Source organism: Triturus cristatus, chromosome 11, assembly GCF_964204655.1.
Source record: "Triturus cristatus chromosome 11, aTriCri1.1, whole genome shotgun sequence".
NCBI classification, from domain to species: Eukaryota; Metazoa; Chordata; class Amphibia; order Caudata; family Salamandridae; genus Triturus; species Triturus cristatus.
Window position 1 is genome coordinate 712,458,671 of NC_140594.1, and position 24,714 is coordinate 712,483,384.

At 52.1% G+C, this 24,714-nt stretch overlaps 1 protein-coding gene across 2 annotated transcripts in view; it reads left to right on the top strand.

Annotated features, from left to right (window-relative positions):
* The window catches only part of STAG1 (STAG1 cohesin complex component), a 1,292,585-nt gene extending 1,286,730 nt beyond the window's left edge, over window positions 1-5,855 (top strand). For both annotated transcript variants that reach the window (XM_085634343.1, XM_085634344.1), the window contains exon 34: window positions 4,634-5,855. In XM_085634343.1, the coding sequence (XP_085490469.1) occupies window positions 4,634-4,657 (24 nt within the window). In that variant the 3' untranslated portion in view covers window positions 4,658-5,855. The remainder of the gene's footprint in view (window positions 1-4,633) is intronic.
* Window positions 5,856-24,714: the final 18,859 nt, after the last annotated feature.

Consider the following 24,714-nt stretch of genomic DNA (forward strand, 5'->3'; position numbering starts at 1 on the left):
CCTCCTGGTTCTGGTCCTCCTCGACGCCTCCTGGTACCCGTGGCTGCTGCGACAAGCTTCCCCTCTTCACCTGCATCTTCACAACATCGCCTGGTTCCTTCCTGGTTCCTTCCCGGCTGGTGACCGAGACTCTGTCCCCCCTGCATGCAGGTACCCTCCGTCTTGATTACAACCTTGGAATCCACCGAACGCTCTTCACTGACTGCCTGTCAGCACCTTTTCTTCAGGCATCCATAGGAGTCGACGACGAAACCCGACGCAAGTTCACACCTATGCACCTGCAGCCCGTGGGCTAGGTAAACTGAGTACTCCGGTGCTCACAAAGGTATTGACTATCCTAGGGTCTAGTTTCCAAGTCTCTAACGCCTAGCTCTTTCCGAAGTGTCCTAAAACTCTTTATTTCTAAACATCACTATTTCTATCGACTTTAACGCATTACGCGTGAGTGTTTCCACTCTGCACCTGAATCCCGTGGGCCACCCACTGCCTAGTAACTGGTAGTATAGTGTAGCCCCAGCGATTTCCTAGGCCTAGGCCTAACCTGTGTTTGTGACAGTGGTCCTTATACCACTTACTTAGTATATGGTTTGCGTGGCCCTAGGGCCTAACTGTATTACTTACCTGTGTGACTTATGTATGCTTAAGTAAGACTGTGTTGTACTTACCTCGAATCTCATAAAGAGTGCTGAGGGTATTTTGACTAGAATAAATACATTCTATTTTTATATATATCTGTTGTGGTGTCCTTTCATTTGGTATTCAAGGGATTGCAAATGGTAGAACAGCTGGCTTCACATGCCATTCAGAGTTTAGCCTAAGACTGCTCTTGTCCATGCTACCACTAGGATAGCTGGTCTATAAGGTTGACTTTACAACCAATCACCATAAGGGTTGTTTGGACTGATACAGGGTGTACACTAGAACTAGTGACATCATATATCAGGCCAACTTCTCACACCGTCCTGCCGGCCCACCGCCGTTACCTGCGGCTCACGGTGGGTCAGGAGCACTTTCAGTTCACCATGCTCCCCTTCGGCCTCACCAGTGCCCCTCGGGTGTAGACGAACGTGATGGCGGTGGTCGCAGCTCATCTATGCCGATCAGGGGTTCCAGTCTTCCCCTATCTCGACGACTGGCTGTTGAAGGCGGGCTCGCCCCAGCAAGTCGTCTCCCACCTCCAGACTACGGCTGACCTCCTGCACTTGCTGGGATTCCCCATCAATGTGCCGAAGTCGCACCCGAGTCCCTCCCAGAAGCTCCTTTTCATTGGGGCGGTTCTCGATTCGGCGCAGTTCCGGGTCTATCCGCCGGAACAGCGGGTCCGGGACATTCAGGCCCTGATTTCCATCTTCCGGCCTCTGTCCTGAGTTTCGGTCAGGTTGGTGCTGCGGCTTCTGGGGCTGATGGCCTCCTGCATCCTGTTGGTACCTCACGCCAGGTGGCGGATGCGGGCTCTGCAGTGGGACCTGAAGTTTCAGTGGGCCTAGCATCGAGGCAAACTGTCTGACCATGTCTTGATCTCTGAGGGCACTGCAAACCAGCTGCAGTGGTGGCTCACGAATCGCGATTGGGTCAGCGGCAGATCCCTCTCCCTACCCCAATCGGAGCATGTCGTAGTGACGGATGCGTCCCTCCTGGGATGGGGGGGCCATATGGGAGAGGCAGAGATCAGAGGACTCTGGTCTCCGGCGGAGACTCGGCTCCATATCAACCTATTGGAGTTGAGGGCGATCCGACTTGCACTAAAAGCCTTCCTTCCCTCTGTCCGGGGAAATGTCGTGCAGGTGTTCACGGACAACACCACCGCCATGTGGTATTGCAACAAACCGGGCGGGGTGGGGTCGTGGACCCTTTGTCAGGAGGCTCTGCGCCTCTGGACCTGGCTGGAACATCAGGGCATCACCCTGGTGGTTCAACATCTGGCGGGCTCTCTGAACGCCAGAGCAGACGAACTCAGCCGCCGGTGCATGATGGATCACGAATAGCGTCTGAACTCCGAGGTGGCGCAAGGTCTCTTTCAGCAGTGGGGAGAGCCTTGGTTAGATCTATTCGCCACCGAAGAGAACGTGCAATGTCAGCAGTTCTGCGCGTTGGAGTTTCCAAGGCGGCACTCGCTCGGGGACGCTTTTCGTCGCGAGTGGAGTTGTGGTCTATTGTACGCCTTTCCGCCTATACCACTTCTGCCCAAAGTGCTGAAGAAGATCAGGCGCGACCGGGCCCAATTCATCGTGGTGACTCCGGATTGGGCACGAAGGTACTGGTATCCCGAGCTACTCAGTTTGTCAATCGATCCCCCGATACGACTGCCTCTTCAGGAGGCTCTTCTGTTGCAGCAGCAGGGGACGGTCCTCCACCCGAACCTGTCCAGTCTCCACCTTCATGCGTGGAGATTGAGCGGCGACAGTTGATGCCATTTGACTTGCCTCCTGAAGTCTGCGATGTGATTATGGCAGCCAGGCGTCCTTCCACTAAAACGGTATACGCCTGTAGGTGGAACAAATTTGTGGCATGGTGCACAGCAAAGGCTGTGGCTCCCCTTTCCGCCCCTCTTTCTGAGGTTCTCCTCTTCCTTCTTTCTTTGGCCCAGCAGGGCTCTGCTCTGGGCACTCTTAAAGGTTATCTTTCTGCTATCTCTGCCTTCCTTCGGCTTCCTGATCAGCCTTCTCTCTTAAAATCCCCTGTTGTTTCTCGATTCCTTAAGGGCATTACTCGCATGTTTCCTCCTGTCCCTTTTGTAATGCCTCAGTGGGATTTGAATCTTGTTTTGACATATCTGATGTGCGCTCCCTTTGAGCCACTTCATAATTGTCCTCTTAGTCTCTTGACGCTTAAGACTGCTTTACCTCCGCTAGAAGGGCGAGTGAGCTCCAGGCTCTCTTCTAAGCCTCCTTTCCTTTCTATTCATCCGGACAAGGTTGTGCTCCGCACTCGCCCTTCCTTCCTTCCTCAGGTTGTGACTGCCTTTCACATCGGGCAGTCTGTTACGCTGCCCACCTTCTTTCTGCCTCCGCATCCCTCGAAAGAGGAAGAGCGGCTCCACCGTCTGGGCCCAAAACGTGCGCTCTCCTTCTATCTGGACCGCACAAAACCGTTCCGGGTGGATGACCAACTCTTCGTTGGCTACGTGGGCGCTAAGAAGGGGCGGGCAGTGCACAAGCGGACCATCTCTCGGTGGGTCGTTTTGTGCATCAAAGCTTGTTACTCCTTAGCTAAAAAGGAACCTCCTGTTGGGCTGAGGGGCCCATTCCACTCGGGCCACGGCGGCGACGACTGCCCTTGCAGGACATTTGTCAGGCAGCAACGTGGGCCTCGCTGCACACGTTTGCCAAGCATTATTGCCTGGACAGTCAAGTCCGGAGAGACGGCTTCTTTGGCCGTTCTGTTCTCCAGGACTTTCTGGTGTGATCTTGGTTCGCAGACCCACCACCGGGGTTGGTATTGCTGGGGTATCTATTCTAAGGTGAGGAATCTAACTAACGTGTTTCTTTCAGATGAACAAGTTACTTACCTTCGGTAACGATGTATCTGTAAGAAACATTAGTTAGTTAGATTCCTCACCGACCCACCCATCCTCCCCGTTCTGCGAACCGATATCTAGGGTTAAGGTCAACCCTTTCAGGGCCCTAGATTTTTGCTACCTGTGTCGGTCTCTTGCATGGCTCTGCGTTCCTGGCACGGAAAGCTATGTACAAGAACTGAGGTCAGCGCGCGAGGGTGGCGTCTAAGTACTCCGACGTCATTCCGGCGCACGACGCCGGACGCGGAGCCGCAGACGACACCTAGCGACACACAAGGGGTATTGCTGACGAAAAATCTTTCCGGATCCAGCCAAATGCCTGGGGATATTCTAAGGTGAGAAATCGAACTAACTAATGTTTCTTACAGATACATTGTTACCGAAGGTAAGTAACTTGTTCGTATATACCATAACGGCGAGCTAAAGGGTAAAATACTTGAAAGAAGCATCGCAAACGTATGCAATGAATGCCCACATTTTATTTACTGATCTGTTAATTACATCAATTTGTGTCTGTTTGCAACCGTCCTTTCTGATTTTCATCAGTGTAACGACTCACCCATCTTTAAGTGTTGTCAGTATACAGGTGTTCAGGTATACAAAATGAGTTTTTCTATCCGAATGTCTGGTATGGATGTGGCCATGTTACATGCCTTGGTGTAGAAGAACTGTGCAAAATCCAAGGCTACTATCCTTGAAAGGGCTTGTTATATCATGTTCTTGAACCAAGTCTGAGTTGCCGTCCATTGACCAAATGGTGTCCCATCATCTTTTTCTAATGTTCCTTCAAAACTTAGTTTAGGTTTCAATCTGAGAATTATGACTGATCCCTCAAATCTTGTCTCTAAGTCTTGCATTCTTGAACATTGATTCAGTGGTGTTCTGCAGCTGGATTCATGCTCTCTATTGTTGGGCTAAATTAATGCAGTTACTAACAATGGTATGTGATGGAATACTTTGTAGATGTTCTTGATAATTAAAATGATCAAGTATGATGTTCACTTTTGAGACTAAAAATTCTAGGCTTGAGGAGTGAAGCATAGTATGAGAATTTTGTCACAAAATGTTAGCAACAAAACCAGCTGTGTTAGGCTAACATTTGTTTGTTTTTTCTAGGGATTTGGAATGCCAATGTTCTGAAGACCATGAAGTCCACCATTTCACAAATACAGAACTCTATTGTTTAGAGCTAAAGGCCTATATACTGTGACCGTTTGTGTATAAAAAAGAGGAAAATACAAGGAAAGTTTTTTTTAAGTGAACCAGTTTGTTTTTATTCACCGAACGTTCGAGGCCTCAAGGCCTTGCTGCTATGACAGAGCAGAGGACTTTGTAAACAGCAAAGAGGAATGTTATTTTATCCCTTCTCATCAATTATCTGCGTGCAAAAAAAAAATATCCGGGTAAAACAATCTCCATTTTGCAGGATAGATAAAGCAGCAAGGAAGGTTTGCCTGCATATTCAAGATTTAATAAGAAAACACTGTTAGGACGCCTATTTTTAGGCACAAGTGGGAGACCGAGAGAGCAGCAACATTGTGATGACACACTTTTTAACTGATTTTCCTGCTGTAAAACTACAACGGACACTCTTTTCAACATTTTTGTTTGCTTTTTTATGTTTTAAAAAGATAAATCTTAACAAGTTATTTTTTTTTAAGAGACACAACTTGTCATTTATTGACGACAATTTTGGCCGCTGTGGCCACACCACATGACGATGGACAGCACACTGGATTTGGTTGGTGATGTGGTACGCGGCTTTTATTGTTGGAGGTGTGGAAAAATTGAACATTACTCTAAAGACAGATTTCTTGCCTAGTGCATCCCTGCCAAAGGACGACAAAAAGCACGAGAGAGCTTCAGATGTGGATATAAATTCCCTTATTTTATACTCTTGTGAGAGACGTTTAATTTTGTATTTATAATGGGATACTGAACAAGATATATCCGTTTAATCCCTTTTCCAGCGGTAACCTTCGTTTTATAAGATCATTTGGAGACAGCAGCGCAGCATTTTCTATCGGTACTTAGTCTACATTTTTAACAACTGATACCAGCAAACAAAATACTGACCACCTAGAACAGACAAGAAAAACAATCAACGTTCTCACCTAATCAATTGCTGTCCTCCCTGCTTGTTTCCTGTACTTGAAAATCATCATAAATTAATTTTCCATAATTGGGAAATTATTTGAATAAAGGAAAATAAACCAATTGAATCTGATGCTCCTACAAAAGAGTTATTTGGTGTACCATGTTAATGTCTACTCTGCATAAATATTTTTGTAAATTAAATGAAAAAAATAAATAAATCCTGTTAGGGTTTTGCTGCATAGATGTGTGCTTATCTGATCTCCCAACAGAATGTATTAATGTTTTATATCTAATCTTTTTTCCCATTTACATGTTTGTATTTCAATTGTATTAAAAAAAATCAGTTCTTTAAGATTCATTCAAATAAGTATAACATATAATAAATGTCTTCTCAATCAATAAGGTTTTAGACACAATTTTGATTATAACTAAATCTAGTTGTTCAATGTAGTATTTTTACACTGGTGCTGCTAAATTTAGTTACAGTCTGTGTAAAAAGTCGGATTGATTCAAGAAGATAATTTTGTGATGCATGGGGTCTGTTTACGAAAGATTTGTTTGACTGTTGTAATTTTCAACCCGATCCATGTAAAATTCATGCTTGTAAATGTCGCATAATTCACAATCATTCAAGTAGTTTATAGTTTTTTTTCACATTTTACTTTGCATTTGAAAAAATATGTCTCTGATAGAGACAGTTAGTTGTAGATTCTTTACCCTAGAATTACCCCCAGGCATGAGTCTGGATCTGGATATTTTTTCTCAGCAGTACCCCTGCGCGTCATTGGGTTGTTTCGGTGGGCTCCACGTCCGTTGGCGTAGTGGGCACCAGGATGGCGTTGCGGGACCTACGTAGACGCCACCGATGCACGCTGACATCAGTTCTGTTTTTTTCCGCGCCAGCCTAGCACAGATCTGGAAAAAAGCTACCCCTAGCCAGTGGGGTCCAACATATGTTTTTCACTCTGCTTTAAAATTGAATTACCCAATTGTAACTTTTCATGTACATGAAACTCCGATACTGTTGATCAGATAGTCTCCACATTTATGTGGCACCATGGACTTTGTTATTTGGGTCTTTTCTTGGTTTGGTAAAAATGTGTTCAGCTGTTTTTGTGTCTAGTGAACATATCAAAGTGTTATCGTTGTGCTATTTGTGTAGCGCAAACTTGCCCAAAAAGCAGCAGAGTTCTATAGTGTGAAAGGAACTGATGCACTAGCTGGGTTCTGGCAGAAAAATGTATGTTTCTTCATCCTGATGTACTGTCTTTTTAAACAAATGCATCTTCTGCTCGTTCCTCAGTTGAATCAGGGTTGGGGGGTCCAGGTCAGCAGGCCTCTCAGTATATTATCCTATTCCACTACCTGCCAACCCCTTTAGCTTGCCTTTAGTGGAGCACAGCCACCAGATAGGAGGCACAGTGTAATGATTCTTTCTAGGTTGTCAGACCATGACATGTGGGTCCTGCATATTGTTTGGAAGGGTCATTGTAGGAAAGTAGGATATGCTTTTATGGTTACCCCCCTTTTTCTGGAGTCCTTCTGTTTTCTGACTGGGATCCTGCTAATCTGGACCCCAGTCACTGTGCTCGCTCCCTAAATTGCACTATGGTAAGTATTTTGGTACCATTCTAATTGGCTACTGGTGTACCCTTTTAAGTCCCTAGTATATGGTACTAAGGTGCCTAGGTACACCAGTAGTCCATTTGCTGCCGCATGTATTATGCCGCCCTTGAGGAACCACTCAAACTGTGACTACAGGCCTGCCATCCACACTGGGGGTACTTAAGGGCTTACCTGTGGGTGGTTCTTTAGATTCGTCGTGGGACAAGATTCAGATCTGAAACCACTTCATCTTCGACCAATTGGACACTTTGGACTTTTGGGAACTGAGACTGCCCCTGGAAGACTCCTGGTCTCGTCGTTCTGCCAGTCTTCTGCGTCGTCGGTGCCTGCGCTCCATACCTGTTCTTCTCCAGGCCAATGGGCAACCAAGACACTCGAAGGAATCTCCTTTGGAGTGAAGGAGTCACTCCCCTGCATCTGCAGGCACCACAACGAAGCTGACCAGTCTGCTGTTTCTGGGCTTGTTGAATCTTCTCCAGAGATCTTTGGGCTCCAAGAAGCTCCAGTATCTCTTGCTACCAATATCTTCGTCCTCACCGCATCCTCTGCACCATGGGCCTGCATCATTGGTGAGCTGCTCAAGGTCCTTTAGCGACTCCTGTGCCTTCGGCCTATGGGTCCTCTTGAGAGTCTTCTTTGGCTCCAGTGGGCTCCCCTGTTTGCTCGGGCCTACTCCGACTTACCTGCACTTCGTGACTCCCTTGGACCTTGCTGGTCCCGACTCTGCACCTTTGTGCCACGTTTGTTGCCGCTGCTAAGGTTTGTTGGTGCTCTCGCTGGACTGCGACCCACTGTCTCTAAGTCATATGTAGAACCGCTCATGGTCTTCCACAGCATCGCCTGGTCTGCACTGCTACAGCGTCACGGTCACAGTCATCCCTCCTGCATCTTCCAAGATCGGTGGGCATTGCTCTTCTGTGCCTTCTGATCACCTCCAAGTTGCATCAACTCTGTCCCCTCTGCTTGCAGGCTCTTCACTTCAAGAATCCACCCTTGGATTTCACCGGACTCTCAGACCTATGCACCCGGCTTCCCTGGTGTAGGTATCCTGATTCCCGGGGTATCCAGTGCTGGGGGGACTGTCCAGTCTTCCATGGGGTTTCTCAAGGGTCCTCTGGGAAGGGTCGTTCTTGAAAACTAGAACTGTGACTTACCCATTGACTTCTATTAAGCAGGCGGGCGTGTTTTCACTTTGCACACTGCCTCCGTGGGGTTCCTGGGTACTTACCTTGGGTGATTTCTTGGGTCCCCGGATCTTCTAAGTCTTCTGAGTGCAGTCTCGACTTAGGTCGTGGTTCACATTCCAATTTCTAAGTATATGGTTTGGTCTCCCCCTGAAGACCACTGTGTATTTACCTGTTCTATTGTTGAAGTATTGTGTGTATTGTGATTATATCTCAGGGTAGGAGTTATTGCAACGTGTTAGTGAATGTTTAGAATAAATACATATATCTGATAGAGACTACTAGCCGCAGATTCCTTAACGTAGAATTATCCCCAGGCGTGAGACTGAACCCGGAAAACTTGTGTTTGAGGCATATGAGCTGCAGATCACACACTTAGGATAGTAGATCGCCATCTGGTGTTGGGCTCGGATGCTTGAAGGTTGTTGTTGTCTTTGGATGAAGTCTTTGGTCACAAGATAGGTGACTCCTCCCTTGGACTACAGTGCGCATGGGCATCCACTCCATCCTCAGATTGTTTTTTTCCGCCATTGGGTTCGGATATAACTTTTCCACTCCGGTTGAAAATCTCAAATACAAGCTTGGAAGCGAAAAAACTTCTAACAACTACATCGCAGCCTTCACTCGACATCAAATTCATCGGCTCGATTCCGGACGTCGTCGCGGGCGGTTGGGCCTATCCACGCCGTGAGGCCTACGGCTCATGGAAAGGACGCAGTTTAAAAAATGCCCCCAGTGTGGAGCAAAATTTCCGCACAGTGACCATCACAAAGTCTGCAACCTGTGCCTATCACCGGAACACGACGAAGCCAGCTGTCCAGCCTGCGCAGCATTTCGATCCAAAAAGACCATTCGGGATCGAAGAGCTCAACGCCATATCATGGCACACAAACCAGCCCCGGAACCAGAAAACATCTTTGATGAGGGTCCCGATGTCCCGGAAGAAGATTCCGAGGAACTTCAAATCATCTCAGAAGCAGACGACTCAGACGACCCCATTACTCCTGGGCAACGCGTGAGTACCAATGTCTCTGCCCCAACCCCTCCAAAGGCATTGGTCAAGACTTCGCCAGCTGGCCTCAGTCGAGACCGAAAACACCCTTCAGAAGCCCCGCCTCCGGGCTCGGCTCCGAAGAAACATAAGCCTTCCGGTGGCTCGGGCACGAGCAAGCTGCATGTAATTGTACCTTAGGCACCGAAGACAAAAGACCCCTCGGCACCGAAATCAGATCCGACACCCTCTGCACCGTAGATAAACCGGCACCGAAACTTCCCAAGCCGAAAGACTTAACTTCGGCACCGAAACCTTCATCGGCACCGAAACCTTCATCGGCACCAAAATTACCGGCTAAGGACTATAATACACCTCCAAAAGCCAAAGACTCGACCGATCAACCAAAACCTCGATCGGAACCGAAAAAATTGGCGCCAAAATCTGTTCCTGAAGAACTAGAACTTTTCCATCCAGATCCAACACAAAAAAGGATCTATATTAATCCAAAGACTGGACATGTCACTGCAGTGCCATATAAGAAACGGAAACTGGACACAACACCTGCCCCAGTTCCTATAAGAAAGAAGGACTCGGCAACATCACCTATTCCTCCTTCTCCCATACGACCTTCTACCCCATCCCCTCTGCCTACACCACCCTTACCTCTACCATCTCCATCACATACACCACCTCCACAGGAGGATGATGATGACCTAGGGGGAGGGGGTGATCCTAATGATCCGTTCACGGATCCAGATACCGCACCATTGGATGATTGGGCATACCCTCTACCAGATATGCCTGACCCTACACCATATCCCTTCAAACCATCACCTCCAGCTGACCACCTGGGGTTTGGACAACTAGTAAACAGGGCAGCACTTTACCATGGCGTTACCATGCACTCCGATGCACCCGAGGAAGATTTCCTCTTAGACACGTTTGAACAGTCTCAGAAAACAGTACAAATTCTACCTATGATTAAAGGTGTCACAAAACACGCCACAGAAGTATTTAAAGACCCCGTCCGTGCCAGGGTGCTTAACCCAAGAATTGAGAAAAAATATAGACCTGCCCCAGAAGATCCTTGTTACATCAAAGGACAGCTCCCTCTAGATTCTTTGGTCGTTTCCAACGCAAAGAAACGCGCCAACTCCCAAACCACGGGAGATACACCACCCCCTGACAAAGAATCTAAACTATTAGAAGCCTCAGGCATACGAGTAGCAGCACAAGCTGCTAATCATTGGCGTATTGCCAATACCCAAGCCCTACTAGCACGCTATGATAGGGCTCACTACGATCAGTTGGAGAATCTGCTACAACACCTGCCAGACCAATACAAGACCCAGGCAAATGACCTTGTACAAGACGGAAAACTCATCTCAAATGCGTCAATTAAATGCGCACATGACGCCGCACACACAGCCTCTCGAGTAATAAACACAAGTGTACTCCTCAGACGCCATGCCTGGCTACGCATTTCAGGCTTTAAGCCAGAAGTACAAAGTACCATACTCAGCCAACCATTTAACCAAGAACAGCTATTTGGGCCAACAGTAGACACTGCACTCGAAAAAATGAAAAAAAACACAGACTGCGAAGTCCATGGGAGCATTGCAGTCTCCACAACCACGCGGCTCCTTTCGGCGCTCCTTCTACAGAGGAGCCTCCAAGAATATGGCAGCATACACCTCCTCTACCTTCAAAACCTCTCAACAAACATCCCCCAGCAGAGGATATTTTAGAGGAGGATATAGATAAAACAACACCAAGGCACGAGGTCGAGGCAATACCAACACTCGTACCTCCCACGCCACAAAACAGTGACTTTCCTCCAGACCATTCCACTCCAGTCGAGGGAAGACTCAAACAGTTCCTACCTCTCTGGAACTCCATCACAACAGACAAGTGGGTAAGACAAATTATCCAGTATGGTTACTGCCTGGAACTCACCACTAATCCCCCCACCCCCACACACACACATACCACCCAAGCAGTGTTCCATGTCACCGGACCATCTTACGCTCCTCAAACAAGAGGTTCTCTCATTGCTTCAAAAACACGCAATAGAACCAGTCCCCTTACAACATCAGGGTACAGGGGTATTCTCACTGTACTTCCTAATCCCCAAAAAGGACAGGACTCTTAAGACCAATACTCTACCTCAGACCCCTAAATCTGTATATAAACTCAGATCATTTCCATATGATCACTCTTCAAGAAGTGCTCCCACCAATACAACAATGCGATTTCCTTGCCACACTAAATCTCAGGGACGCTTATTTTCACATTCCCATACATCCTGCTCACAGGAAGTACCCAAGGTTTGTGGTGGACGGACAACACTATCAGTTTACAGTCCTTCCAATCTGAAAGAAACACGTTAGTTAGATTCCTCACCTTAGAATATCCCCAGGCGTCAGACTGGATCCGGAAGATTTTTCGTCAGCAATACCCCTTGCGCGTCGCTAGGCGTCGTCTGCGGCTCCGCGTCCGTCGTCGGCGTCGTGCGCCGGGATGACGTCGTCGGAGTACTTAGACGCCGCCCTCGCGCGCTGACGTCAGTTCTTCTTTTTTCCGCGCCAGTAAGCGCAGATCCGGGAGAGCTACCCCTTTTAGTCTTTTTTGACTAAATCTTTTTTGATCATTTTTGATCCTTGTCTGTCGACATCTGGTGCCGGTAGGATGCCTGGGTTCAAGGCTTGTGAGGATTGTCATCGTCTGATGTCGGTGACCGATCACCACCGCCGGTGCCTCTACTGCTTAGGCCCCGACCACGACGCGGAGTCGTGCAACGACTGTCAGGCCCTGACTTCGAAGGCTAGGCGGGAGCGGTCCCGCAAGCTTCTCGAGCTTCGCCACTCGGCTCCGCGTCGTGCGCGATCCCGGTCCAGGAGGAGGTCCAAGGATCGCTCGCGGAGCCCTAGCCGACGCCATCGCTCGTCCGGCTCCAAGTCGTCGGGTAAGTCCAAACGCTCAAAGAAGTCCAAGAGGCGACATCGCTCTTCGGACTCCCCTCGCCGGTCGCGCGACTCGGCCGAGGGTCAGGGTGGTTCCACCCCCGCGGCTCCGGCGGAGCCGCAGGTGCCGCGTCCGCCCCCATACCTTCCGGTCCCTGGGGCTGACGCGGCGCCGGCGGAGATCAGTGCCTTCCTCTCGGCCATGAGGAGCCTGGCCCCGCCGTCGACGCCCGCTGGCGCGCCTTCGGGCCCCGCGGACTCGACTGGGCGACCTCGCGTGCCGGCGGCTCCGGCGCCGTCGACGACTCCGGTCTCGACGCCGCAGGTCCCCGCGGGGCCCTTGCCTGGGCCCCAGTCGACGCCGGTTGACCTAGTCACTCCTCCACCGGCGCCAACGCCTGAACCACCGGCGCCGCCGACGCCTGTGACGCCGACACCCCGGTTTAGCCCTCATCCGGACCCGACGCCGGCACGGCGTCCGCCGACGCCGCATCCGGCGCCGCTTGAGTCCTACCATCTCTACAGTCCGGTTCCGATCATTCCTCCTGTTTATCAGGAATCGGAAGAAGGGGGCGACTGGGAGGGGTTCGAGGACCCTCTGGCTGTTCAGTCACAGCTTTCTCAGGACTGGGCAGATGAACTGGGAGAGGCCAGTGGGCTGGACACCTCGCCAGACACTGGATTCACTTCTCCTCCGACCGTGGCTTCGGAGGAGGGTGCAGCATTTTCTGTGGTGCTGCGCAAGGCGGCCGAGGCCCTTGGGCTCGAGTTGCCTGCCGTGGCTGTGAGGACTAACATCCTCACTGAGGTGCTTCAAACCTCAGCAAGCTCCACTGAGCCTCTGCTGCCGTTCAACGAGGCCCTCACTGACGTTCTGCAGGGCACCTGGTCCAAGCCCTCCACAGTTCCTCCTGTGGATAGGAACGTTGCCAGGCGCCACCGCCCTGCTCCGGGCGACCCCAGTTTCCTGTCCCAACATCCCACCCCCGAGAGTCTGGTTATCCAGGCCTCTACTTCCCAATCCTCCTTCCCGACCGCTCCGCCGGATCGGGATTCCAAGAGACTCGAGCAGTTCGGCAAGAAACTGTTTTCGTCCCTTAGTTTGGGCCTGCGGTCCTTAAATACCGCCTGTCTCTTGGACCGTTATTCCCATTCCCTGTGGGATACGGTGGAGGACGTGCTGCCCCTGTGTCCGGAGGAGGTCCGGACGCGTCTTACCCAGGCTTTGGCCGATGGGAGGGATGCAGCACGGCACGCCATACGATGTGGGCTTGACACCACGGACTCGCTGGGTCGGGCGATTTCCACCACGGTGGCGCTCCGCCGCCACGCCTGGATGCGGTCCACGTCATTTTCCGGGGATGTCCAGACAACCCTCATGGACATGCCCTTTGATGGCACTCGCCTGTTTGGTGAGAAGGCGGACAGTGCGCTGAACCGCTTTAAGGACTCCCGGGCTACGGCCAAGTCCTTGGGCCTCGCGGCTCCGCGGGCGCACACCTCCGCTTTTCGCCCCTTTCGTGGCCAAGGAAGGGGCGCCTCCTCACGTCCGCAAAGCCACCAGCCGCAGAACCAACCTGCGCGCGGACGTGGCTTCCGCCGTGGCGGAAATGGAGGCCGACGTGGTCAGCCCACATCCACCCCGGCAGCATCCGCCTCAAAGACTTCCTAGTCCGAGCTTTCAGGCCCATTCCACGCCAGTGGGCGGCAGAGTTCGCCATCACCTGCTCCACTGGCGGTCCATAACATCGGACAGGTGGGTGCTGCAAATCGTCCGAAGGGGCTACTCCCTCCCCTTCGAGACGACCCCTCCAGCCATGCCACCGCAGCACCACCGTATCTCGGGGGATCATTTGGATCTTCTCCGCGAGGAAGTTTCGGCTCTCTTGGCCAAGGGGGCCGTCGAGCGCGTTCCGAGTCCAGAAGTAGGTCGTGGTTGTTATTCCCACTACTTTCTGGTTCCCAAGAAAGGCAAGGGGGGCCTACGCCCTATCTTGGACCTCCGGAACGTCAATGCCTTCCTCCGAAAGGGAAGGTTCAAGATGCTAACGTTGGCTCAGGTTTTAGCTGCCCTAGACCCTGGAGACTGGATGGTAGCGTTGGACTTGCAGGACGCTTATTTCCACATCCCCGTCCTGCCGGCCCACCGGCGTTACCTGCGGTTCACGGTGGGCCAAGAGCACTTTCAGTTTACCGTGCTCCCCTTCGGCCTCACCAGTGCCCCTCGGGTGTTCACGAAAGTGATGGCGGTGGTCGCAGCTCATCTGCGCAGATCAGGGGTTCCAGTCTTCCCCTATCTCGACGACTGGTTGTTGAAGGCGGGCTCGCCCCAGGCAGTCGTCTCCCACCTCCAGACTACGGCGGATCTCCTGCATTTGCTGGGGTTTTCCATCAACGTGCCGAAGTCACACCTGAGTCCCTCTCAGAAGCTCCTCTTCATCGGAGCGGTTCTCGATTCGGCGCGGTTCCGGGTCCATCCACCGGAACAGCGGGTCCGGGATATACGGGCCCTGATTCCCATCTTTCGGCCTCTATCCCGGGTTTCGGTCAGGCTAGTGTTGCGGCTTCTGGGGCTGATGGCTTCCTGCATCCTACTAGTGCATCACGCCAGGCGGCGCATGCGGGCTCTGCAGTGGGACCTGAAGTTTCAGTGGGCCCAGCATCACGGCAACCTGTCCGACCATGTCTTGATCTCGGAGGGCACTGCACAACAGTTGCAGTGGTGGCTCACGGACCGCGAGTGGGTCATGGGCAAGAGCCTCTCCCTTCCCCAACCAGAGCATGTCGTAGTGACGGATGCGTCCCTCCTGGGATGGGGTGGCCATATGGGAGAGGCGGAGATCAGAGGCCTCTGGTCTCCGGCGGAGTCTCGTCTCCACATCAACCTGTTGGAGTTGAGAGCGATCCGGCTTGCACTGAAAGCCTTCCTTCCCTCTGTCAGGGGAAGTGTCGTGCAGGTGTTCACGGACAACACCACCGCCATGTGGTATTGCAACAAACAGGGCGGGGTGGGGTCGTGGACCCTTTGTCAGGAGGCTCTGCGCCTCTGGACATGGCTGGAACACCAGGGTGTCACCCTGGTGGTTCAACATCTGGCGGGCTCTCTGAACGCCAGAGCAGACTAACTCAGCCGCCGGTGCATGATGGATCACGAATGGCGTCTGAACTCCGAAGTGGCGCAAGGCCTCTTTCAGCAGTGGGGAGAGCCTTGGTTGGATCTATTCGCCACCGAAGAGAACGCGCAATGTCAGCAGTTCTGCGCGTTGGAATTTCCAAGGCGGCACTCGCTCGGCGACGCTTTTCGTCACGAGTGGAGTTGCGGTCTGTTGTACGCCTTTCCGCCTATACCACTTCTGCCCAGAGTGCTGAAGATCAGGCACGACCGGGCCCAAGTCATCTTGGTGGCTCCGGATTGGGCACGAAGATACTGGTATCCCGAGCTACTCAGTCTGTTGACCGATCCCCCGATACGTCTGCCCCTTCGGGAGGATCTTCTGTCGCAGCAGCAGGGGACGGTCCTCCACCCGAACCTGTCCAGCCTCCACCTCCATGCGTGGAGATTGAGCGGCGGCAGTTGATGCCATTTGACTTGCCTCCTGAAGTCTGTGATATCATTCTGGCAGCCAGGCGTCCCTCCACAAAGTCGGTATACGCCTGCCGGTGGAACAAATTTGTGGCATGGTGCACAGCAAAGGCTGTGGATCCCCTTTCCGCCCCTCTTTCTGAGGTTCTCCTCTTCCTTCTTTCTCTGGCCCGGCAGGGCTCTGCCCTGGGCACCCTGAAAGGTTATCTTGCTGCCATCTCCGCCTTCTTGCGGCTTCCTGATCAGCCTTCTCTTTTCAAGTCCCCTGTGGTTACACGCTTTCTCAAAGGCATTACACACACGTTCCCTCCTGTCCCTTTTGTGATGCCTCAGTGGGACTTGAATCTGGTTTTGACATTCCTGATGTGCGCTCCCTTCGAGCCTCTTCACAATTGCCCTCTTCGTCTTCTAACTCTAAAGACTGCTTTTCTGGTAGCCATCACCTCGGCTAGACGGGTGAGTGAGCTCCAGGCTTTATCTTCAAAGCCTCCTTTTCTGTCTGTTCATCCGGACAAGGTTGTCCTTCGGCCTCGTCCCTCCTTTCTTCCTAAAGTGGTGACTCCATTTCACCTTGGGCAGTCTGTCACCTTGCCCACCTTCTTTCCGCCTCCGCATCCTTCCAAAGAGGAAGAGAGGCTCCACCGTCTGGACCCAAAACGTGCGCTCTCCTTTTATCTGGACCGCACAAAACAGTTCCGGGTGGACGACCAGCTTTTTGTTGGGTACGTGGGCGCTAAGAAGGGGAAAGCTGTGCACAAACGAACCATCTCTCGGTGGGTCGTTTTGTGTATAAAAATCTGCTATTCCTTGGCTAAAAAGGACCCTCCTGTTGAGCTGCGCGCCCATTCTACTCGGGCCACGGCGGCTACTACTGCCTTGGGACGGGGAGTCCCTTTGCAGGACATCTGTCAGGCGGCGACGTGGGCTTCGCTACACACGTTTGCCAGGCATTATTGCCTTGACAGCCAAGTCCGGAGGGATGGCTTCTTTGGCCGTTCTGTCCTCCAGGACTTTCTGGTGTGATCTTGGTTCGCAGACCCACCACCGGGGATGGTATTGCTTGGGTATCTATTCTAAGGTGAGGAATCTAACTAACGTGTTTCTTTCAGATGAACAAGTTACTTACCTTCGGTAACGATGTATCTGTAAGAAACATTAGTTAGTTAGATTCCTCACCGACCCTCCCATCCTCCCCGTTCTGCGAACTGACATCTAGGGTTAAGGTTGTCCTTTTCAGGCCCCTAGATTTTATTTTTGGCACCAGTGTCGGTCTTTGCATGGCTCTGCGTTCCTGGCGCGGAAGGCTATGTACAAGAACTGACGTCAGCGCGCGAGGGCGGCGTCTAAGTACTCCGACGTCATCCCGGCGCACGACGCCGACGACGGACGCGGAGCCGCAGACGACGCCTAGCGACGCGCAAGGGGTATTGCTGACGAAAAATCTTCCGGATCCAGTCTGACGCCTGGGGATATTCTAAGGTGAGGAATCTAACTAACTAATGTTTCTTACAGATACATCGTTACCGAAGGTAAGTAACTTGTTCTTCGGGGTGACAACTGCGCCCAGAGTATTCACCAAGTGTCTAGCAGTTGTAGCAGCGCATCTCAGAAGACAACAAATTCATGTCTTCCCGTATCTAGACGACTGGCTAATAAAAGCCAGCTCATTCAACAAATGTGTTCTACACACTCACCAAACTATTCAACTCTTACACAGCTTGGGATTCACAATAAACTATCCCAAATCTCATCTCCAACCCTCCCACATACATCAATATCTGGGAGCCACCATAAATACCTCCAAAGCCCTAGCATATCCCAGCCCAGCCAGGATAGCCAATATACAAGCTCTGATCGCAAAATTTCAAACCCAACACTCTCTTCCAGCAAGTGTTCATGCAACTCATAGGCATGATGGCGTCATGCATCTTCATTGTGCCTTATGAAAGACTACAAATGCGTCCCTTGCAAGAGTGTCTAGCACGTCAGTGGAATCAGGCTCACGGACAACTAACAAATTTGGTGTTGGTGGACAGCCGCTCACATCGCTCTCTAAAATGGTGGAACACACTAAACCTGTCCAAAGGGCGGCCGTTCCTCGAGCCTCTTCCACAAATAGTGCTAACAACGGACGCATCACTCACGGGATAGGGAGCCCATCTCCTAGGACACACCACTCAGGGCAAATGAACCACTCAACAGAAACTGCTCCATATCAATTACCTGGAACTACTGGCAGTATTCCTAGCACTAAAATCATTCCAAATAAATCTCCAGAACAAAACTGTCCTCATCCGGACGGACAACATGACAGCCATGTATTATATACAAAAACAAGGAGGCACACATTCTCTCCAGCTGTCCCAGCTAGCACAGAACATTTGGAGATGGGCCATTCCCCAGAACATATACCTGCTTGCAGAACACCTTCCAGGGGTTCACAATCAGATTGCCGACCTGTTAAGTCGACAGACTCAACAGATCCACGAATGGGAACTACATCCCCAAGTTCTAATACCCTTTTTCCAACAATGGGGCCAACCAGACATAGATCTGTTCGCCACACACGAAAACTCAAAATGCCCAACCTTCGCCGCCAGGTTTCCCCACCCGGAGTCAAAGGGCAATGTGATATGGATGAACTGGTCAGGCAGATTTGCCTAGGCTTTTCCGCCTCTCCCACTCATTCCATTCGTGGTACGCAAGCTCCGGCAACAGTCTCTCAAACTGATCCTAGTAGCTCCCACATGGGCACGCCATCTCTGGTTCACAACACTGCTGGAACTCTCTCTAGTTCCACACCAAAAACTGCGCCTCTCCCCGTCCTTATTAACCCAGAACCATGGAGAAATCAGACACCCAGATCCAGGTCAACTGAATCTAGCGATCTGGCTCCTGAAGTCCTAGAGTTCGGTTACCTCAACCTATCACCAGACTGCATGAATATTATAAAAGAGGCCAGACGACCTACCACTAGAGCCTGCTACGCTGCAAAATGGAAAAGATTTGCCATTTACTGCACTAACAATGATATACGCCCACTGGATGCATCCATCCAGAACATCATTTGCTACTTACTACACTTGCAAAGATGTAATTTAGCGTACTCATCCATACGTCTCCACCTAGCAGCATTAGCAGCCTACTTACAAAATCGACAACACTTGTCACTATTTAGAGTACCTGCGATTAAAGCCTTCATGGAAGGCCTTAAGAGAATTATTACCCCCAGATTACCACCCTCTCCAGTGTGGAATCTAAACATTGTTCTTACAAGGCTCATGGGACCCCCATTTGAACCTATGCATAAATGCGAACTGCAGTTACTCACATGGAAAGTGGCTTTCCTTATTGCTATCACATCCCTTAGAAGGGTAAGTGAAATCCAGGCTTTAACCATACAAGAACCATTCCTACAATTACACCGCAACAAAGTGGTTCTTAGAACAAATCCGAAATTCCTGACAAAAGTCATATCTCCGTTCCATCTTAACCAATCAGTTGAGCTACCAGTGTTCTTCCCCAATCCGGACTCGGTAGCTGAAAGAGCTCTTCATACCTTAGACGGTTAAAGAGCCCTGCTTTACTACATTGACAGAACCAAATCATTCCGCAAAACCAAACATTTGTTTGTTGCTTTCTCTCCACCACATAAAGGCAACCCCATTTCCAAATCCGGGATAGCCAGGTGGATAGTTAAATGTATGCAAATATGCTACCAGAAGGCAAAACGCACACTATCAGTTCCCCCTAGAGCACATTCCACACGCAAAATAGGGGCTTCCATGGCATTCTTAGGAAACATTCCCTTAGAAGATATTTGTAAGGTAGCCACATGGCCTACAACACACACCTTCACTAAACACTACTGTGTTGACGTGCTAGCAAAACAACAAGCTTCTGTAGGTCAGGCTGTCCTTAAAACCGTATTCCAAACTGCTGCAACCGATACAGGTGACCACCGCTAGGGGAGACACTGCTATATAGTCTATCCTAAGTGTGTGATCTGCAGCTCATATGCCTCGAACGGAATATGCTACTTACCAGTATGCATCTGTTCTTGGGATGTAGAGCTTCAGAGCCACACACGCCCACCCACCTCCCCGGGACCTGTATCTGTTCCAGCATCCTCTTACTTAGACATTACACATGGACATCTCTCTCTTTTTACAAACTCCATTTCCCATCATGGCAAAAAACAATCTGAGGATGGAGTGGATGCCCATGCGCACTGTAGTCCAAGGGAGGAGTCACCTATCTTGTGACCAAAGACTTCTTCCGAAGACAACAACAACCTGCAAGCATCCGAGCCCAACACCAGATGGCGATCTACTATCCTAAGTGTGTGGCTCTGCAGCTCTACATGCCAAGAACAGATGCATACTGGTAAGTAGCATATTCCTTGCCCAGCATCTCTGCGCGCCGGGGGGTGGTAACACGCGACTCCGCCCGATATCCTCCATGGGCGTGAGATCAGCAAGGTCACATAAGCCCCACCCCGGCGCGCTGACGTCAGTTTTCATCTTTTCCGTGTGCAACGCGGATCTGGATCTTGGCCCTGGCCAGTTTCAGGCCTTCTTTTCCACTTTTATGCTATTTTCTTGAGAACAGTGTGCGAATGTCTTTGGGCTTTAAGACGTGCTCATCTTGATGCACGCCAGATGTCGGCGACGGATCCTCACCCCATCTGCATGCGGTGTTTGGGGGAGCACCACGACTCCACGGACTGCGAGGCGTGTCAGCAAATGAAACCGAAGTCTCGGCGGGAGCGCCGAATGAAACTCCTTTCGGCGTGCACGTCCCGGTCGGCGGCGTCGCCGCGTCCGTCCCCCACGGAAGGCTTCAAGACCCGTCGCTTCTGTCTCTGACATCGTCCCTCTCCCAGGCCGCGAGGGCGTCGCTCACCTGTTGGTAAGTGTCGCAGTTTGTCCCCGAGGCCCGGTCCCCGGTCTGTTGGGGGCGTGGGTTCTCCGCGGGTGGTGCGGTTCCGCATGTCGCCACCCTATCCACCATTCCCTGGCGCGGGTGCAACCAGAGCCCAGATGGAAGCCTATGAGGCGGCCTTGCAGGCCTAGTTGGCTCTTCCTCCTTCTCTTCCTGGCACGTCTGCGGATCCCTTGCTGCGTGCGGGGACTCTTGCGACGTCGCCTATGGCTCCGGCGCCGACGAGTGCGGATTCAGGTTCGGAGGATGTGGTGCCGTTGGGGTGCGGCCCTTCGGGGTTCCCTCCTTCGGACCACGGCGCCTCTGCCTCGCCCCAAACCCCGTGGGGGTCCCTGTGGTGTTTCGGGAGGCTGCCGGGCCGTGTCCTCGAGTCCCCCTCGGTCCTCTGGGCCGGCGGTTGCCTTGTCTGAGACCACGGTGATGCCGCTCATGTGCCGGAGGCTGCTGACGGCGGTGCAGGGGTCGGGCGTGTCCCCATGCCCCTCTCCTCCCTCCACGCAGGCGGCTGCCTCGTCAGAGGTCGAGTCGACGCCGTTCCTTAGCCACCCCGGCTCTGACCCCGTCCGGTCTCCTGCGCCGCACGTTGTGGCGGAGGTCGTTCCGGCTCCCCTTCGGCGCCAGTCGACGTTGACCTGACACCGGTGGCGCCAGGCCAACATCGGGTCGTTGATTTGTCTTCGGACACCCCCTCTTCTCCAGAGGTTCGGAGGTTGTTGGTTTCCTCTTCTCCGGAGACGGGTCGTTGCGTCTTGGCCTTCTCCCCGGCGTCCTCTAAGGACGGCTCTTCGCCGTCGCGGCACCCGCAGTCTTCGCTGGAGGCGCCTCAGGTTCCCCATTAATCGGCCCACCCTTCCCCGTTTCGGGCTTGGCCTTTCCTTCCACCGGTTGGGCTGGGGGACGGCCGCCTTCGCTTGCAGCCATCGCCTACGGAGGAACTGCTTTCCCTGCCGCGGGGCCCTACGGAGGCGAGTGCTGCCTTCGCTCGGGCTGTTTCCACGGCTGCGGGGATCCTGCGCATGGGCGATCCAGCTGCCAGTTTCCCCACGGATCATCTTCTGGAGGTCCTCCATCAGGGTTCTGGTGGTCGGGAGCTGAATCTTCCTTCGAGGCTACGCTCGACACTTCTCTTTTGGGGGCGGCCCGCCACGGGGGACCCGGTGCCCCAGCAACTTCTGCACCGCCACCGTCCTGCGCCGCATGATCCTGTCTCTTTCCCTCCCCCCTCCACCAGGGGCCCTCTTTTGCAGACTGCCTTTCCCTCCCTGCCATCGGTGTTGTCTCCCTCGTCACAGGAGGCACACTGGTTGGATTCCTGGGGGCACAATATCTTTGCCTCCACCAGTTCGGCTTTGCGGGCCCTTAACACTCTGTGTATTGGCTAGGGCCACTTCTTCCTTGTGGGAGTCAGCGGAGTCCCTTATGTCTGCCGCTTCTCAGGAGGGTGCCTTTGTTGATCTGAGGCACCATGTGTTGGATGGCCGGGAGCTGGCGGCGTTTATTCTTCGCTCGGCTCTGGAAATTTCGGAGGTGCTTGGTCGTGCCATGGCTTCTTCAGTGGCCCTTTGTCAGCATGCTTGGCTACTGGATAGTGTGTTCCCGGAGAACGTTAGGGAACGGCAGGTGGACCTTCCCTTTGATGGTACTATTTTGTTCCACGCCCCTGCGGATTCTGCCATTCGAAGGTTTCTTGTGGGGCTTCGTCCTCCTCCTCCTCCTCAGTGACCTGTGAGTCGGTCTGTGTTTCGGGGGGTGTTCTTCCTTTGTTTTCCTGGGGCCTTGTAGCGAGTAGCCCTGGTTGTCTGTTCTGTGTGGTTGATGTGACTTCTTATCCTTTTGTTAGGACTTTGGTGCTGTTGGCTCCTGGTCTGGCCCTTGTTTGATTTGTGGTTTTGGCTGTTTGTAAGCCGTGTAGGCCCTGAGATTAGGCCTTCTGTGTATTCTTTATTGGCTGCTTGGAAAGCCGTCTGCGGTTTTCTCCGCATGTTTTTCTGTTTGTCCTCTGCTGCGAAAATGTTTTCCTAAGAGGGTTCCCATGTTCTGGGATGTAACTTGCCCTATGTGGGGTACTGGTAGCTATTGTATAGTTCTAGCCTGTGCTGGGGAGGTGTGGTCGGGCTTCTGTTCTCCGTGGCGTCATGGTATATCGCAGGTGCGATTTTCTTGCTGATGGTTTTTGATTGGCTTGTGTGGCGCCCCGGTCCGTCCGTCCTCCTGGATCGCTGTGTCGCTGGCCTAGTCCGGCCTGCTGTCTGCGGCATTGCGTTGTAGCGGTGTTGCATTTGTCCGCCTTGGTCCTCTGTCTGGTGTCCAAGGGAGGGACTGGTGTCCATGGTGTTTGTGTTCTGGTGCACAGCTTGGTCCGTCATCCTCTCTCTCTCCTTCATTCGTGGGTCAGTGTGTGCCAGCCCCTCCCTTGGGGCGTGTCCTGGCCCTTCTTGGCCTCTGCCTTTGAATGGCGCCTCGGTTGTCCTGGGTGCATGGTTCCATGGTGTTGTCTGCTGCTCGCGGTCATGCCAGTGCTGACCTCTTGTTCTGCTACACCGTTGTGGCCTTTGATGCATTCTCTTGTGCTCTTTTTCTTCTTCTTCTGTCGGCACTTTTGGCGGTGCAACCGTCCCTGCTTTGTCCGCTGCTTGTGGCCGGGTTGTGTACAGATCTTTCTGTCACTGGGTATGTGTTTATTCCGGTGGGCCCTGCCTCCGTTCTACCTCTTCTCCCTGGGGGTTGAGGTGGTCCTTGTTTTCCTTGAGGCTCTTAGGGCGCTGTCTGCCCCTGCGGGGTGTTGGGCGGTTCTCTCTTGGTTGGGCTTAGGATTTCCTGGCCTTTCCCTACTTGTCCCTGTGACATGTCCCCTGGTCGGGAAGGCTTTCTCGCAGGCCCTCCTCCCTTTTGGGTATGGCATGGGTATCTATTCTACGTTAAGGAATCTGCAGCTAGTAGTCTCTATCAGATGTACAGGTTACTTACCTTCGGTAACGATGTATCTGGTAGAGACGTGGTCTAGCCTCAGATTCCTTCACGACCCGCCCTTCCTCTCCGTTCTGCGAGGACCCTCTGCTTGGGTTTATGCAGTCGTCTCCCTCTGGATGCCTTGTCTTCTGTGGGTGTCTTCTACGTCTTCTTCCGGTCAGACATCCCTCCAGCTGATTTCTCTCCAGCATGAGGGCCTACTTTTGCTCTTTCCCTATGTTGTTGGGGTCTCTGATTCTCACCGGTCTTCTTCGTTGGGAGTTCTTTTACCTGTCTTTGCAGAGGTTATGGCCCTCTTTGGCACTGTAGTCTGCGGATAGATTACCTGTCCTTTGCCCTCCTGCTCCTTTCAGGAGGTATGGCCATCCTTGGCGGGTGGTCTGGGGATGGATTGCTATTGCTCCTCTGTTCCGGGCTTGTGGCCCTTCCCCTTGTGGTTGTGGTTGCAGGCTCTCTCTCTCTTTCTCTTTGTCACGGTGCTTTCTGCTGCTCGTGCCTCCAGGGGGGCTCTTGCCTTGGCATACAAGGTGGTTCCACGGAGTTGTGCTTGCGCTTTTCTTGCTTTACTGGCAACTGGTGTTTTCGCCTTGCCTTGCACAGTTGTTCCTCAGAGTGGTGCTCTGCTCTTTTCCTGCTCTGGCCTACTGTTGTCGCCTTCTGGTGCCTTAATGCGACCTGGTGCTGTTTCTCCCCTTTTGTTTCTCTCTATTTTGTTTCTCTGCTTTTTTCGCACACTGTTCCCATGCTCTCCTCAGTTTTGTTGTGATGGCTCTGCGTTGTGGCGCGGAAAAGTTCTCCGAAGCAAACTGATGTCAGCGCGCCCGGTTGGAGCTTAT